The sequence below is a fragment of the Camelus bactrianus genome, chromosome 11 (assembly GCF_048773025.1).
Source record: "Camelus bactrianus isolate YW-2024 breed Bactrian camel chromosome 11, ASM4877302v1, whole genome shotgun sequence".
In the NCBI taxonomy this organism is placed as follows: domain Eukaryota; kingdom Metazoa; phylum Chordata; class Mammalia; order Artiodactyla; family Camelidae; genus Camelus; species Camelus bactrianus.
In genome coordinates this window covers 25356779-25374769 of record NC_133549.1, presented here as the reverse complement: position 1 = coordinate 25374769, position 17991 = coordinate 25356779, and the positions used below count along the sequence as shown (strand labels likewise).

At 48.9% G+C, this 17991-nt stretch overlaps 1 protein-coding gene across 20 annotated transcripts in view; it reads right to left on the bottom strand.

The window, feature by feature from the left end:
- The window catches only part of FGFR2 (fibroblast growth factor receptor 2), a 100690-nt gene extending 83924 nt beyond the window's left edge, over positions 1 to 16766 (bottom strand). For 5 of the 20 annotated variants that reach the window (XM_045506603.2, XM_045506599.2, XM_045506600.2 and 2 more), the window contains exons 1-2: positions 16273 to 16761; positions 12189 to 12471 (exon numbers count right to left, since the gene is read on the bottom strand). In XM_045506603.2, coding sequence (XP_045362559.1) covers positions 12189 to 12354 — 166 coding nt within the window. In that variant the 5' untranslated portion in view covers positions 12355 to 12471; positions 16273 to 16761. Of the gene's footprint in view, positions 1 to 12188; positions 12472 to 13063; positions 13086 to 16272 lie in introns of those variants that run through there. The other 15 variants (XM_045506590.2, XM_010969887.3, XM_045506592.2 and 12 more) reach the window with 7 other exon arrangements.
- Positions 16767 to 17991: the final 1225 nt, after the last annotated feature.

The following is a 17991-nucleotide window of genomic DNA, read 5'->3' as shown; positions in this document are numbered from 1 at the left end:
CATCTAGTCATAGCCAAATATAGTCTGCCCCCCTGCCCCCTGCACTCCAACTGAGAGCTTCTGAGGATGGGGGGGACTGTGCTTCTCAGCCTTTACTTTGCATAAAGACCATCCAGACAGTTTGTTAAAACACAGCTTCCTGGGCTCCACTTCCAATGTTTCTGGGTCAGGAGGCTTCAGGTGGGGTCTGAGATTCTAGATTTCCCATACATTCCCCAGGTAATGCTGATGCTACAGGTCCAAGAGTCACCTTGTGGGAAGTTCAGCTCCAGTGTCCAAGGACAGGTTTGAGACCTGCTGCAGCAGCGATGAACCCTGTTGACTTGGGCAGTCTCTTCTCATCCCTTGGCCTAGAGTCCTGGTTTGTAGAACAGGCTGTCTCCGGGCTACATCAAGGTCGCCATGGGGACAAAACCAGAGACTGCCTGGGGAGGCCTCTGTAAAGTGGGGGTACACCTGAGAGAAGCCCCCTACCCCCTACCAGGCAGCAGGGGTCCCCTGCCTGCCTACTGCTCAGAACTGGCCGGGGTGGGCCAGGCTCCTGCTTATGGGTTGTAGCTTGACACTAAATGATCAGCAGATTGTTCTTTTCTAATCACGTGGGAATCTCAATTTGCATTTGTCTGATTTTAAAATAGAGTTTTCTTTCAAATGAACAAATCTCTCACATCATATACAACGTAAGTTACCTAAGTGGGATTTCTGGAATGTTCCCAAGGATCTTGTGAGAGTTGTCACTATCAACAGCCATGTAAAACACCTGCTCAATTACTTTCATGAGGGAAGTGGCCTGTGGCTTATTAAAATACCATTTATTACTCATCCATCCAACAAATCAGAGATACCTGATACTTGTATGGGGGCATGGGAAGCCCCACAGAATTCCCTAGAAAAGAGGATCTCAGTAGGGCTCAGGGACAACTCACCACAACCACACACCCTGCCTCAAAAAACCCTGAACACCAGACCCAGAGGCCACAAGCCTGAAGACCTGGGCTACAACGAGTAGGGTAATTGGCCTGCGTTCCAGAGAGCAAGCCCCAAAGCCAGCAGTCCGACTGCATTCCAGAAGCGAGTTTTCAGGGGTGGTTGCCTTTCCACACTTAAGTGTTACCTGTGGCTCCTAGAAGCTGCTGGTGGGACCAGCTCACATGTCCCTGTCACTGGCATAAACAGTCAATAAATGGTGCCAATCCAAGGGGATACATTTGTCTTCTAAGTCCCTTAAAGGTCAGATCAATGTCCAAATCCTTTCTGACATTTTCTCCAGCCCCACCCTCAGTGAGTACTTTCTCAATACATGAATACTTTCAAAGGGGCCCCAGCGACAACAGAAAGGGGGAAAAAGGTGGGGGATGGGGAGGAGAGGGCGAAGAGTTAGTCACTCCTTGAGGGCAAGGCTGCCTCCCGCTTTTTCAACTCCAGACCTTTTGGGGGTATTGTTCAGCAAGTTTACTTAAAGGGCCGGGCCTTTCTTCTCCCAGCAGGACCCCAACTCCAACACCCGTTCAGAGCCTGCAGATGTGTCCCCAGACACCCCCCGACCCACCCCCAGCAGCATCCCAGCCATTTGCAAATGAAGGGACAGCAGCTGGATACTGGGAAGCAGATGGGCCTCCTCATTTGAATGGGTTTGATCTGGCAGCCAGGCCTCCGCAAGTTCAGGCCCGGCCAGGGCTGGAATCGTGTTCAGGCCAAGGCACAGATTCATAGCCCGAGGGGTCTTTAGCGAGCAGCTGGATCAGAATGACCCCTTGGAGAGGTGTCCCTCTAGTCCGAGGGGGCGGGGAGCCTCAGCGGGGGCGGGGCACGCTCCCAGCTGGTTCGGCCCCGCAGGACCCAGAAAGGCAGGACGAAGCCACAGGGATCACTTTTCTCCGGTGATTTGCAGAGAAAAGAAAAATCCTCCCAAGGGGGGTCCTGTGCCTGAGGACTGAAACCACATGCACTCAGGAAATTCCAAATTAAGATAGGCGCCACCATGGTTAACCTTTCTCCCCAACTCTAAGCCGCATATTTGCATAGAAGTAAAACCTTCAAGAAAACAAACAAACTTTGAAGAGTCCCTACCTCCCAATAGAGCCCCTTTCAGAACCTTCGGGAGCATCTGATCCTGAAAAGGCTGTGCACGGCGGTGCATCTTGGCTTCCCAAGACGTGGACAGGGCCTAGCAAGTCCTTTCTTAAACCAAGATTGGAGAGAGGAGGGAGCCTGATATGACTCTCTGAGTCTCCAAACAAGCCCCTCAAGAGGAGAGCAGAGTCATGTTCACTCCCCAGCGGGAGTCCACCGGGCTCCCCTGGACACCCTGCCCTCAGGCCATCCCCCCACCTCCACGGTGGCCTGGCAAGAAACTGCAGCTCCAGACTGTCAAGAAGGAGGATGAAACGACCCACTCAGTGCCACGGTCAGCTGCCCATGACCTCCTCACTTGTACCTCTCAGGCTGGGCAGCCCTCACCGACGGTAGAGGCATGGGGCAACCCAGCTGGCACACTGGCTGGTACCAAGTAGGGCCCACGCAGTGGGTCTGCCCGTGAATCAAGATGGTGCCCACTTCCTTCCAGACCAGCCTCAGGAAGTTGTTGCAGAGTTGGAGGACCCAGAAAAACCCTTAACATGGCCCCCCGGCTGCCTCCAGCCTGGCCTGGCCTACTTCTCCAGTCGCATCCCAGGGCCCTCGGTCATCACTCCAGCACACTGGCCTCCTCAGGGTTCCCCGAATCCCTCCGAGACACACCGCACCTTTACTTCCGAGCACCTTCCCATTGGGTTCGAAGTGGCCCCTCATTTTTTGGCAATTCTTTATGACAAACGCCAGTCCCCCGACCCCGTCAGTCCCCAACTCAACAGGACTTGAGAGCTCTCTGCTCACCATTCATCCCCACGGAGCAGGGCACAGAGTAGGGAGGAGCAGGGTCTCAGACAACTTATTTGGGGAAACAAACTCAAAGCAGCCACAGCAATTCTGCCGCGATCTGTAACGGCTGCTAGAGCAACGACCCTGGCTCTGGAAGGTGTCGCTGCACCAGGGAGGCAACTCCTCCCCAATACGAAGTCCCCACCCCCCAAATGCCTGTGGCCCTGCGTCTTCTGCGTCCACTGAGCAAGTGACCGGTACAGAGTTTGGCTGATGGACCAGCCCTGACTCAGCCCCACATCTAAGTGGAACCACTCAGAGTTAACTTTTTTTTTTTAAACCACGAAACTGAACTTTGTTTGCTTTAAAAATGGGCTGTGCCCCTCGGCCTCTTTTTCCCTCAGGATACCCTTCCTGGCCAGGGCTAGAGGAAGTGTAGGTGTTGCTGCTTCTGCCCTTTCATTCTTGGGATTTTTTTCCCTTTTCTCCCACCTCCCCCACCCTTTTATTTATTCCTTTATTTATTTTTGGCTTTCCTAGACTCCTGCATTAGCAGGCCCAGCATTTGTCATTTCCGTGAGCACAGCTTGCAGGAGCCCAGGGTACGCCAGTCTGCATAGGTGGGCCTTGACTCAATCTCAAAGCAGAAACGCTGAAGGAAAGCCTGACACCATAGCAAACTGACAACCCCAACTGAACGCTGAGTAACTCAGGTCCCAGGCAGACCGCCAGAAGCACTGGGGACAAGGAAAAACGGGATGGCCTGGTACCGCTCCTTGGGCCAGCCCTTCCGGTACTGACTCCTGCACATGACTCAGCCTGGGTCACTAGCTGAGACACAGAGCAGTCTCCCTCTGGTCTCCCAGGCAGCAGAGAGGGTCAGCTCCTTATCAATAAGTGACAGACCACCAGAGGCCATTCCAGAAGAATCACAAAGTGGTAATTATTGGAACGGTTTTATTGCCTGAGATTTTCCTTCAAATAGCTTTAGGGGAATAGACGTAGACAGATGAGAAGAAACAGAATCAGCCAGCAGTGCCCTTACATGTTGAAGAGTCAAATGACAGGTTCAGGAATGAGGGAGCCACCACGGTGTTCCACAGAAGACTCTCCTGTCCTGAAAGAGGAGTCAACTGGGAAACCTCTGTTGCACCAATAAATTTACCCAAAGGCCTGGGTCCACGCTCACTAATGATGGGGTCTTGGAAGAATCATTTCATCTCCAAGAATCCCAGTCATGAGTTTTGCCCATAAAATGGAAACATGAATAGCTGGGATCAGCTTCCTTACTAAGATTAGGAGGGAGAGGAGGAACTGGAAGAAGGTGCTTCAAAAGGTAGAAACTTTCAGTTATAAGAGAAATAAGTACTAGAGATGTAATATACAAAGTGATGGCTGTAGTTAACACTGCTGTATGGCTGGTATACACAGAAGTTGTTAAGAGTGTAAATCCCAAGAATTTTCAGAGCAAGGAAAAATATTTTTTCTTTTCCTTTTTTTGTGTCTATATGAGATCATGGATATTAGCTGAACTTACTGTCGCAATCATTTCACAACATACGTTAAGTCAAATTATTATGCCGTACACCTTCAACCGTGCTGTATGTCTGTTACATCTCCATAAAACTGGGGGGAAAAGATTAGAGATAATATATGTCAAGGTACCGAGCACAGTGTCTGACACATGGCAGGCACTCAACAGATGGGAATGTTATCATCATCACCTGCATCCTCATCCTCTCAAGGAATGGGCTGAAAGAACACGACCTCATCCATACTGACCACCCCCATCCTTCACTCCTCACCCCACCCGTCCTATCAAATAATCTCCACAAGGGTATAACATACAAACGACTACTCAGCTCCCACCCCTCAGAACTGTGGGTACCATAACAATCTCCTTGAGCTCCCTTCCATGAAGCCATGGAAGCCCAGCACCACTTAGGCCCAGGAGATGTCCCTAGAAGCCAACCTGGCAGGGATGATCGACACATGCTAGGGAGCGCTCCTCACTGGCAAGGACAAAAGCCGAGCATGAAACACCCCACTTCCCCCACAACCAGTGCCATAACCCTCTCTTCATCAGCCTTCATGACAATCTTTTGGAGCCTCAGAGAACTCCTTGCCGAAAATACATTTCTCTTTGTGAAGTACACATCCCGCTGTTCTTGCATGGCTGCAACTGACTTTTTTTCAACAGAGAAAAAAATGTCAACCCTGAACCATCTGAACTGCAAGCAGCAAGATGATCACATTTCTTAAGTCCAGACTTGTAAACGTCTAAGATAATTTAAAAGGGTTGGATAAAACCAGGGCCTAGAGCTCCCTTTCTATTTTAATTAATGGAAATGCCTCTCATCAGAAGATCCGTCCTTATATATTACAGGGTAAACCTCCCTGAAGTAAATCGCCTTACACCCTATCTCAGGTTTTCACCTTGACAAGGAAGTGGGGTGGGGCAGGAAGGAAACTAGCCTTACTGAGCACCTACTGTCTGCCAGGAACTACTGTAAGGGATTTACATCCACATGCATTTAATCTTCATGGTCCCCCTTTCAAGACAGATATTATCAGATCCATTTTAAGATAAAGAAAGAGAGGCTCACAGAGGTTATCTAATTTATCCAAGGTCACAGCATCAGTAGATAGTGGAGAGGTGCAAACCCGACTTGCCTAGCTGCCAAGGCCAAGTTCCTTCTGTGAGTCTGTAACCCCGGAAAACACATCCCATGCCATTCAAATTGATTTTATTCATTTATATGAAAAAATAAAATGTCAGATGCAGAACTGAGGCTAATTAGATAGAGGATTCTTGGTCTTTTAAAGATTTGAGTAGTGATTTTTTTCAACTTGAAACATTTGTGACACTTAGGATATACAGTCCGTTGTGCACGTATCTGGGTCAGCTAAGAAGACAGCACGCTTTGATGCAGGTCCAGGGGGGTGAGCGGCACGGGAAGGGGGCGCCCTGAAGGCAGTCACACCCCTCTGGGGCAATCTCACTGTCCACTAACAATCTGAAGCGTAAGGCTTTTCAAAGGGTTTAAACCCTAAACTCAGCACTACAAAAATCTTCATATTCATTTTATAGCACCTCCCCACCTCCCACTCCCCTACGCACAAAGTTGGCCTTTTCAATGTCTTGATACTTTTACATTACAACTGGTCATGTATGGAAAAACTTAACAGCAAACTGGCCTTTAAAAAGAGGTCACACAGTAACTTAGAAGGAGTTTTAGTGTTAGGAAATAATCATGACAATCTATATGGGGTTTATTTTATTAATGTCAGAGCTCAGAACTGGATTCTTGCTTTCATGTAAGGTGCTATGTATAAATCATAAAATACATACATCCTTTGTCCTCAATTCTGAATCTATCACTATTTTCCCTACAAGCAATTTTTTAAGCTCCTCATTAAACATGTTCACAACAACCTAACATTCTATGTATGTTTATTCCATTCAGACATGACTTGGAATTTACCATGCTTCAGTTGAACAAGGGGTTAAAAGGAAAGAGCAGGTGACACCTTAGTTCCCTGACTCAGTACAGGCAAAAAAGAATCTGAAAATTTTAATATTCACATGAAATGGCAAAAGTCCAGAAGGGGACGTAATTACTTACAGTATTCCAAAGTGGAATGAGTGACAACAGCTCACACCCAACATCTTAAAACTCCATCATGGTGCAAGTTTCCTAAAACCAAAATTACTGAAAATCTAAAGCATGTCTATTTTACTAGATTCTCCCTCTTTAAGGACAACCATGGTCTGGCCTGATAATTAAATACCCTTTTGCATGAATATATAAATGGTAAATGCTTGAAGTTATATAAACAGAGGCCAGTGGAAGCCTAAAACCGACACCCACCACTGATGCGGCTACCATTTTGGATTTCCTATCGTGCCCCAAAATGGGGTAGTTACAGTCAGAGCAAGGCAGGAAAAACTTGGGAGAAGTGTAATGTTTGTTAATTCCAGTAGAAGACATCACCAAGACATGTGGGACCATCATAATGAAGAGGCCAGCAGCTAGTTCAGCCAGACTTCTCCTTTACAGAGCTTGGCCTCGGGCTCCCTTCCCTACCTCCTCACATTCCTGATCCAAGAAAGCCAGAGCTGAACCTGGCTGGGTCACTCCAGGTCTATCTAGGTAAGCAAGAGGAAGTGGCCAGTTTGGAGAGACTCTCAGGCTGCCAGGAAGCCTTAAGGCTTCCCATGAAGATAAACACTGTCCCCAAAAAGGAACACAAGTTACACATAGCTTTAAAAACTCAAGTTCAAGAGCCTCTAGCAAGTTACAGCTGAATTCTTCGGCGTTTGTTCATCTTGGATATAACGATCGGAAACCCACCTCTCCGAATTGAGGCCAAACTTTTAGACCTCACATTAGGTTCACGATTCAGTCACATATGGCCTTCAACAGTCACCACCAGTTAAAAGAAACTCCGCTAAGAAGTTTCAGACAGAAGGACAGGGGTGAGGGTGTGGCTTGGTTAACCGCATCAGGCATCTCAATGCCAGGAAAGCTGGAAAAGCAGAGCCATCTCTAAATCTCACTTGGATAAAGCAAAAGTATACAAAGAATGCAAAACCTAAGGCAAAAGTCATCCCTCCAGGAAAACAAAATAATAACAAAGACCATAGGCATTTTTTTCACAACCACATAAAACCCACTCAACCAGAATCATTTGTAGGATAGCCTGAAAAACTTTCAAACAATTGCTTCTGAATTGCCTACTGAGACAAGTCACCCTGCTGAGGATCAAACCAGCACAGTGGAAAGTAGCACACAGGCTGTATTTCCCACCGAACTGAAGACACTGGCACCCCAAAATCAATTTCCCACATTTTCTTTTAAAGACTAAAATTAAACAGCATTTTTAATGGAAATGTACAATTAAGCCAGACTCTGATGAAAGAGGGAGGGTAGCCTTGTAGCAATTACCCTGGATAAGTAAACACCCAAAGGAGAATGCAAGCAAGAGGGCTACTAGACACATTTTATTGAGAATGCAGACATTAAACAAAACTCTTCCTGTTTAAACACTACCCCGGCTATTTCGTAACCATATAATTATTCATTAAGTCTGATAGTGGAAACATCTCCTATTGGACTGGTCTAGTTACCTGAATTCTCACTCTCAACTGGGTGGGAAAGACCTGACAGGACCAAGTCTTCAGTTATGGCCTAGGGTGGGGCCAGTCACAGAGTAGGTTTAACCAGTGTTCTAACTGGTTAAAATAAAAAGACAAAATACACACACATACAGACTTCGAATTCAGATGAGAGTAAGCCAATATAGAAAGTGTACAAATACAAATTCTCTGGGCTTGCCAAATTCTTTGCTCTAGAAGTAATATTAAACACAGCTCTTTGTCTATGAATTGTGAAATACTTTATATACTAATAAAGAATGTGTACTTCATTGTGTATTTAACTGCATAAGCCTGCATTTGGTTTAATTTACCAAGAATAAGTCCTTGTTCCTAAGCTAACTATCAAGTTACAGTCAACTCTTAAATATTAACACTCATATTGAGGAACAAAGATGCAGATAATACAAAACAGAAGATTATTTTAAATCATTCACTCTTGGTATGCGGATATATTCTTTTTTTTTCTTTTCTTTTAACTTGCAATTAAATGCGTATGGCTGATATTATAGCATTTACAATACTCCTAACAAAGGACTTAAACCATGCTGGAAAAATCTGACTTAGGGAGGTCTCCGTGTGGACCCCTTACTGAATTTCTCTGAGCTTTGGACCATTGGTCCAGGACAGCATCATCTCTTAGGAGGTTGCCAAAAAATTAGTTACCGGAAACGAACAAACAAAAAAATGCAAACTACTTTCTTCCCAGGTTGTTTCTTTTCAGAATCACACTTTGTGGGGGTGGGAAAGTAATTAAGGGTTTTGGGTTGGAAAAGCCCTTTTATTTTAGCTCCTACTGGGCTGGTGTAAACAAAGATGTTGCTAATGTCAACAATGACTTAATTAACCAGCATAGGTGACAGTGTCAGGAAGAACTTGAAAGTAATGTCGCCTCCTGCTCAGGGTAACCAGGCTTGACTATACTTTAAATAATTAGAATCTTAATCAGAACGGTACTTGGCACCGAGGACTGGCCCCCTTGAGTCACACCCTTCACAGCTGGTTCTCTACAAAAAAGAAAGACCAAATGAAAATACTCACTTTTAGTCTGGAATATTAACAACTAAAGTCTTTGCTAGAGATTATTTTCTCCTTCTCTAGTCAGTCGAGTAGAGTCAAACCTACTGCTACCATTTCAGAAAGTGTCCAGAAGATAAATGGTATATAACAGACGATGGGTATGATAGGAAGCTGTATGGTAGATGAAATGATGTGATACGTGGTATGAAGATACATGAGATAGGACAGTACAAAGCCGAGACAATTGGAAAAGACTCTCTAGTGTTAGGGTTCAGGCTCCCTCCTGGAACTTAGTCACGTTTTAATCTGGGCACATTTTTCTCTGGCCCAGCCCAATAGAGGTTATCTGAACGGAGCTTCCAAATTAGCAAACCAAAAAGTCTTCCAAGCTAAGGCCGGATGCAACAGGAGGTCAAGGTTGAATTTATTTTAACCAAAGCTATAGTTATATTCACCATGCAAGACAGACAGTGACTGCCGGCCACACATGGACGGGGGGCTCTGTCTGTCCCTCTCCAATTCGCCAAGATCACAGCCTAAACTGAAGCCACTCTACTTAGTCTGTTTCCAGTCGTTCAAAACTCCTATTTCTCATCTATAATTAATACCCTCCTAATAGTCTCTGACACCAAAGTAAGGTTCTTGGAATGGAAGAACTCGTCTTAGGGCGCAAACCAACACCAACGTTGGACTAACGGACAAGGGAAGAGCAGACTCTACAGAAGGCAAACACAGCTGCCTGGAAACACAAAGGGCCTCCTTCGTCAGAGAGAAACTTTCTTCTCAATTGTCTCCAAAACCCTAGATGTTTCTTGACATTGTGGCAACTGACAAAGCCAGCCCACAGGAGTGGGAAGATGCATGTGCCCAGCTCCCTGGGAACAATGATGCTAACATAACCCAGGTGCTTATTAGATGCCAGGCCCTGTTATATCCAGGCACACTTAAATCTCCCAGCAAGCTTTGGGGGTAGGTTACCTGAAGGCTTCTGAGGATATTAACATTCACTTAACATTAATGAAGAGACCCTGAAGATTGTCTTGGCCAACCCTCAGATGAGGGAAGAAGAAACTGTAGTCCAGGGGTTTGCACGCTTTTCCAAAGCTGCCCCCCTCGGCAGGGTTTTGCACCTTCCACTTTTTTAACATCTCACAACTCTGGATGCAATCCTCAAAGGAGCTATGAACCCAGAAATACGCACAGAAGGAGATTCGCAAAATATGACCTACCATTTCAGGGAATTCAGGGACCTCCCCTCAACCCCCAAGTGCGGCCACAGATGCCAGGTTGGGAAGACCTGCTTCCAGTAATACTCACATTGTTGGATACGTGTTTTTACACGAAGAACCCCTGTGGGGACTTCATCCCTGTCCACTGTTTTTCCCTGCTCTCTGCCACACCTCTTTCCTCCTGTCTGTACGTGCATATTTTAAACTCTCTTCAATAATTAAATACGATAAAAAGAAGTCCTCCAGGACCATTTTACACTTTATGTTGAAATAAACTCCCAATAATGCTGCCCCAGAAGTCTAAATGAAAAATGACAGTTTATTCCTAACCTGGCCCATTCCTGGGCTCACACTGCAGGAAATCCCAGCCCGGCTGCCTCGGTGTGGCTGGGCCATGCATGCACTCGGGGGAAAACCAGCAATTAGAGAAACATCCATTTTAATTATTAGCAAAATTAAAGAAGTACAGGCATGACTTTCAGAAACTGGGAGTCTTTTCTCTCGTATTAAGTCCTCTAAAAACGCATCCCCCCTGCAAACGACATTCTTGCTTATGTCACAGCACATGTCACAAGGAGGCAGTCCCATGACCATCAGAGCTAGAGCCTGTGAAAGCCTCAGACACGATTCCTACCAGATTCCCCTTCCCGGAGACCCAGAAGCTGCTGCAATGTCACCACACCTGTCCATTACAAAGCCTCCGTACAGCTCTGTAAGAAAAAGGGTACCAGCCTCATCTCAGGTCTCCATCTCAGGTCTGCTTCTGGTAAGCAGTGCTTCCGCATTAGAAAAAGATCTGCCTTTATCCTTTCATGGCTCAGGGTCTCAGCGGGCGCTCCTCTCAAGGACTCTCATCTCATATGGGGACACAGCCTTCCTTCCCGTATGGTCCTGGACGGGCTGGCTTCCTCTTCCGTGCAGGGTGCCTTTCCAGAACAGCTGAGCTGACCCCAGACCACTCAGGCCCGTGGAGGGCCCCCAAAGCTCACCAGGCACCAGGTGGGCTCTCAGCAAACAGGTTCATTAAGTGGCGATGAGTGCTGAGATCTGCCGTTTTATTCTCGGATTACCACTCGAAAAATAACTCAGCTACCAATATTCCCTACTGATGACAGATTTCAGGGCTGCACCAAGTCGAGGCTTGGCTACCGCTGTCTCGGAAGGACCTGGAAAAGAGGTTCCAAATCTGCCCAGTGGGATAACTTGGCCCTGTTCAGTGCTCGCAACTGCCGCTGTGCCTTTAAAATTCAATTTCCGAAGCTGAAACAGCTATGCAAGCCCTGTTAGATCTGGAAGTTCTCACCGATTCGGGAAAAGCCCAGGTACATTTCAAATTGCCCTAAAATAGAATCTGCCTCTCTGTGACGTATGGCTGAAGTATTATGAATTACAATGGCTGAAAAGAATGTAATGTGTCAAGCCTCTCTGTGCTGAACTTCAGAAGCTGCTTTTTCTCCTTAGACAATGAAAATAAAATGTCAGCATTTCAGATGTTGGCAATTTCCCCGAGTGGCTCCTTTCATCAGAAAATAGCAATTCTTTACACTGTGTAAGCAAGGCTCTCTCCAGTAAGCATGCTACTGCAGGGAGCTGGCGATGGCATTCGTCTACAAGCTCCCCTTCCACAGCTCTCCCGGGCACTGGACAGACACACTGCCGCTGCCCCCCTCACCCCACACAGAGAAACGCACACACCAAGAAACCACCAAACTACACCACTCTGCCTGCAGTGTTACAGCCAAAAACCTTCTCTGCAAAATCTGACTTAAGGGAATCAGAGAGCCGGCTCTCCCTTACTTTTAGAAAACTCATTTACAACGCAAGGGCAGCTGATTCTCAAATGGGCCTTGACCCACGTGCCACTTCCCCAGACAAACCCTGAAATGAACTTGGTACCCTGAAAGTGAAATTAAATAACTTACCTTCTGGCTCCACCGTGGTATCCTCAACTAAACTGAAGGAGGGCCGGGCCAGGGACAAGGTTGCCATGGTGACCACAACCAGGCAGATGAAGCGACCCCAGCTGACCATGGTTACGGTGCCAATCCCCCGTCCTCTGCCATATCTCCGTGTGGACGTTAATCCCATCTGCACACTTCCTCTACCAGCATGGACTGCCAGCAGCAATGCCTTCAGCCTGCGGTGGGCTCAGGAACCAGGGTGCCGCGGCAGCTGCTGCTGGCCTGGCTGCTCCTGCTGCAGCCTCTAGAGGAAAGAGATTCGGCGAGTCAGTGAAATCTTCCCCAAAGCCAATTCGTTTCAACCCAGGTGGGTTACACAGGTCTTTTTCATTATCTGTAAATGCCTTCCATCCGCACCTCAGTCCCAGGGGTTCCCACCAGACCGGTCCATGGCATGTACTAGGTTGATCGTTTAAAAAGCCTACTTTTAAGAAACAGAGATAAAAAACTAGCTACAGGACACAGATACGTGCGGCCACTTCAGCTAGGCGAAGTGTACTCTCTTCTCTTATCCACTGTCACCTCTCCCGCCCTCAAAAAGCAGAAGCAACGTGACCTTAGTTTCAAGGGCAACTACAAAAGCAAGTTAACAATGCTGGGCTGGCATACCCAGCCTCATTAACTTCTCTTAGGCCAACTGGGTTTTAGAGGTGTCTGCTTCTAGGGGCTGGAGCTGAGCAGGTTGCTCCGTCACTGGAGCCCTCAGGAAGAAAGGAGACCAGCAAAATAAAAAGAACCCCAGGACGGCGACCAAAAATTCCCACCAGTTTACACTTGTCAAGATTCATTTTCAAATGCAGAAATGTATTTCAATCTTGCGCCAAGCAGCCACTTACAAAGAATGAATGGAACTGCAGTACATTCAAAGCAGCTGATCCAAAAAGAGATTCAAAGCCTGAATCCCCTTCCCCTGTGAGTAACGGCAACCCAACCAGTGGGTTAAGAAACGGAGGAGATGCAAACTCTGATGAATAACACGGGTGTTTATTAATGACGATGACGCTGACAATGATATGTAAATTATTGTCAAGGTATGTGATTGGGCCAATAACTTTCAATATGCTAATCTATTGGCTAAAATTTCAGAGTACAAGTTACAATAATGCTCGACTGACTATTTCATTCACCCATTTGACCCAAAGGCAAAGAGAATTTTCCAAGATTAAGATATTCCAAATAACTTTTTATTGGTTCAGTATTAATTACCAAGTGTAGAACTGAACACAGAAAGTTTAGAGAATTTGATTCAAACAATCACAGATTCTGTGAACTATATATGAATGAACCACATTTTATAGGATTAGGGGTAGGGCTTGGAACCTTTGATATAAAAATCTCTGAACTCTGCAGTTTTTGCATGCAGACTTGATGTTTCAAATTATAATGTAGGATTCCAACACTGTTAAGCCTCCCCAAAGCTACATCAGAAAAACTTTTAGCCTTGACTAAGGATTAAAATGGGCAAAGGAAAAGAGGATGCTGTACCATTTCCAGAAGAAGAATAAAGACAATGTCTGCTTCAAGGAAAGCACATGTGAAACGGGGTGATTCACGGCAAAAGCAAGCAGTGTGTGCGCTCACCCTGTGTCTTCAGATTGCCTGCAGGATGTCTTGGCCAACTTTTCTCTCCTCTTAAAAGTTAAGAGCCTCAAAAGATAATTCCATATCTATTTCTACATACGTGTGGGAGGAAAGCACACAAACATTCTCACTGATTTACTAAGTATTTCCAGAATGCATGGGAATTTTCTGTCTCTAACACAACTTCAGGAACAATCTTAAATCCTAGCTGGACAGTGGGCCCCAGGTTCCTTCCCCGGCCCCCTCACTCACCTGTCCCAGCCCAGATGAGCTTCCTTTGCTGGGACAGTGGACTGTGAACGACCTCAGCTAAATCCCAAGCCATTCGCTCATCCCATCAGCGTAACCCAGAAACTTGAATTTTAGCCATCTCCGGGTCCAGGACCCGCAGCCCCCGCCTCTCCAAATCTCTGGAAACTGGAGGCCTAGGGCAGCAGGTCTGCACAGCTCCTCACCAGGGTGGACAAAAGTATGGAGGGACCTCCTAGGCGGGATAATTAGGTCCCCAGGCTCAGTGTTGGGAACACAGGCCCAGCACGCCGCTGGCGGCCACAATCCCGGCTTCCTGCCTTCAATACCATAATCCTTCCTGGAGTCTGAGCCTCAGTGAAAGCCCCAGCGTGTTTATTTTTCCCCTTGAAAGGGAACTCTCTTCTCCGCCAGGGCGCGGGAGGAGTTGTCACCCTCCCTGTGATGGATGGCTCTTCGTGGCCACCCGTTCCCCTGGTCCATTTTCACCTCGGCACAAGCCTGCCCTCAGATAGTCAAAGCGACAAGCGAGCAAGCCTGGCTAGAGAGTGGTCCCTAAGCCAGGTCTGCGCTGGGCTCCTAGGCTTACTAGAACATTCCCGAACCCCCCAGGCTCCAAGAAGGCAAGCCAACAGAGTGCCCACCTTAACCGAGCTCCTACCCCTACGTAGTTGTCTGTTGGCCGGTGGGCTCACCCAGGCCGAGCACTCAGGCACTCTGTTCCCAGGAGATTTCATATCAGCCAAGAGTGGGGGATGCCCAGGTTCCCCAGAGGGCAGATCCACCTCCTGGCTCAGAGCCTCCCTACACTCTCTTCTCCCCAGAGCTGAACAGGGAAGGGAGCTCTCAAGGAGTCAAAATCGGGGGTGCTGGGGAATTCTTCAACATACTACAATCTCAAAAATACAAAATACAGGCTGAATCAGGACCACCATCCCTCCCTGGTAAAGCTGGCAAACCAATGAGAACGGGCAGCAGCTTGGGGAGAAGTCACCACCACCAACCCGGCTTCATTATAGCATTTATTTCATTTGTTTGCCTGGAATATCGTGGTTTTCTCCTCCTCCCCGGCACTAAAGAACTCAGAGAAATCTGCATTTTAATTGACATTCCAGGGAGAGGGAGAGGGGCGCCTGATTGCTTTTCTATTCAAACTAAACAGGCTTTTCAGATGAAAATGAGTAGAGGCCAGTGAAGATTTACAGGGATTTGGGACCAAGGGGACAATGGGGTTTTAAATGTTGATAGCGTTTCACACCAAACACATAATGGGTGAAAGTAGGTTTGCCTTTAAGGGTAGGTTTTATTGAACTGGGCGAGAGGAAGGAAGGTCCAAAGAAGAGTTTGCAGGGAAGCGGGCTGCAAGGGGAGCGGCGGAGGCTCATCGCTCTCAGGCTCGAGCCGGACCCCTGCGCCTGGCCCTCTGGCCGCGAGGGTCCGAGCCAGCGCCGCGAGGGTCCGAGCCAGCGCCGGGCTGGGCCCTGGGCTGATTCCCTGGCCCGGCCCCGTCGCTGAAAGAATGAGCGCGCAAGTTAGAACTCGCCTGCGCTTTCGACATCTCCGAGCTGCTGCAGGCATAGCAGGCAGCGAACTAGAAAAAGTCGGTCCAGTTCGCCCCCTAGCCCCAGGCGCGCTGCGCTCCCTCCTGCGCCGACAGCGGCTGCGGGCTCAGGGCGCCCGGCAATCGCGGAACCGGAGCAGCCCTCTCCCCAAAGGTGCCACCCCCGAGCATCGCCAAACCTACGGAGGTATCACCGGCCCCACCCCAGCGGCTCCCTTCCGGAGAACAGCCCTCCGCTGGGGCCTGGATGGGACGGGGCGGGCACTCCCCGAACCCCGGAACGAGGCACCCCGAATGTGTCCCTCCGAGCCCCGGACTTGCGGAGCTGGCCACCAGTGAGGCAGCACCGCCGCTCGCCCGCCAGCTCTGGGGTCGGAGGATCGCGCTGGCCGGAGTTTGACAGGGAGGTGGGTGTCAGGGCCAGAGGCAGATGTCAGCATCTGGATGGGGGTGGGAGAGGAAGAACTTCCCAAAAGCCAGCCGTCAGCACGCACCCAGCTCCCCCATCACCTATGCAGCCAGAGAAAGGACAGGGAACAGCCTCCACAGTGCCAGTCCTCCGCTCGGGGGACGGTGCACCCCGCGTCCCAGGCTCCCAAGACGCCCACCTTCCCGCCCCAAGAGGCTCCCCAAGGCGCCTAACAAGGCGATTACCTTGAATGGCAACGCTCCTTGGCGATCGGTTCTGTCCCCGCGCCTGGCGTGCGTCGGGATGGAACAAGCGACGAGATCTTCCCCAAAAGTGGTCCTTGGGTCCTCGCCCGCGCCAAGGCTCCGAGGCTTCACGCGCACGCCAGGCTGCGGAGGCGCGCGGGCATGACGCCCCTGGGCTGCGCTCGGATTTGGGGAGCGAGAAGAAGAAAGGACTCAGGCTCAGCGTTTCCTCCACCAAACTTTGCTCGCAACTTGCGAACGCTCGGAGCGCGCAGGAAAACGGCGGCCTCGGGGCTCCCCGGGCTCGCGGCCGGGCCCCGCCAGCCTGGAAACGAGTCGCCGCGCCGGGCCAGCAACGCCGCGCGCAGACCCGGCGGCGCCCGAGCTTTGCGGCCGCGCTTGCTGGCTCGTCCGCCGCTCCGCACCCGCCGCCCGCCCGCTCGCTCGGCTCTCCGCGGCGCTCTCCGCTGCCGCAGCCGCCCGCGCCGCCGCCGCCGCCTCCCCCTCTCGGCGGGTCACGCCCCCGCTGAAACCCGAGCCGTTTCCTGGACGGCGGCGCCCGCTCTGCCAATCAGAGCCGCGAGCCCGGCCGCCCCGACTCCGCGCGGCTCCCGACGCCTCCGAACGGCCTTGAGACACCGGCCGGGAAGGCGAGGGACCCGGCCACCACCGGGACGGAGCCAGGCAGCAGCATCCTCTGTGAATAAGGCCCGGTCCCCGCGCACCGGCCCCCCGCCCCCTTCCCTCCCTTGGGAGTTAGCCTGACTGATGGTTTGCCGGGTGGTTGCGTTACGTTGTTTTATTTCAAGTCAAAACAAATGACAGAATGCCTGCTCTACCCCCTGAGAGAGACTTTAAAATGCGTCTACGTGGTATTGGGGACGGGGGAGGAGGGGCGGGTGGGGAGATGTAATGCAACTGAAACTTTGAGAGAAGAGGAAGCAACTTGGCAATGCTTTCTGGACGTGGCACTTCTCTGTCCTTTAAAACAACAGCAATGAGAAAAGAAACGAATACTTGGGGAGGCCCTACTATGGGCAGGGCCATACATCGAATAGATTATCCCTGTTAATCATCACAGCCACCCTGCAGCGTAATATTCCTAATTCTAGTAAGGAAACTGAGGATGAGAGGTTATCTGTCCAGGGTTAAACAGCTGGTTACTGAAGCAGAACCCGACTTTGAATCTGGCTCTGTTAGAAAAAATCCAAAACTTGAGGGGAAAAAAAATGGTGTTTGGTAATATATATTTGGATCAATAAAAAGAAATTTGGAAGATTCTAAAGGCTCAACTCTGCTATAAATAGCTGTATGACCTTGAGCAAATCAATTCCTCTCTCTGCATCTTAAGATTCTTCAACTAAATGCCATGCTGTAACTGGTTGAAGTTCATATTTTCCATTTACCTTTTCCACTAGGCTGTGTCTACGGGATAATTTATTCTTTAATATACTTTCTCTCCTTCATCACTCTTCCAGCTCCTAAGCAGTGGTGCCTTAAGTCAAGACAATACAGATAAAAAACCTTAATTGTTTTTCCTTAGAAAAGGTCATTAAACCCAGAAGTGCTTTTGAGTCCTGAAGATGGATGGAGCAGCAGTCCCAAACTGACCTGGGAAATCGACTTTTCCTGCATTTAGAAATACAGTTGCTCATGGGTCACTGACACTGCACACTTCACAACATTTACGAAAATATTTTTTCAAGGTGCCACATCATT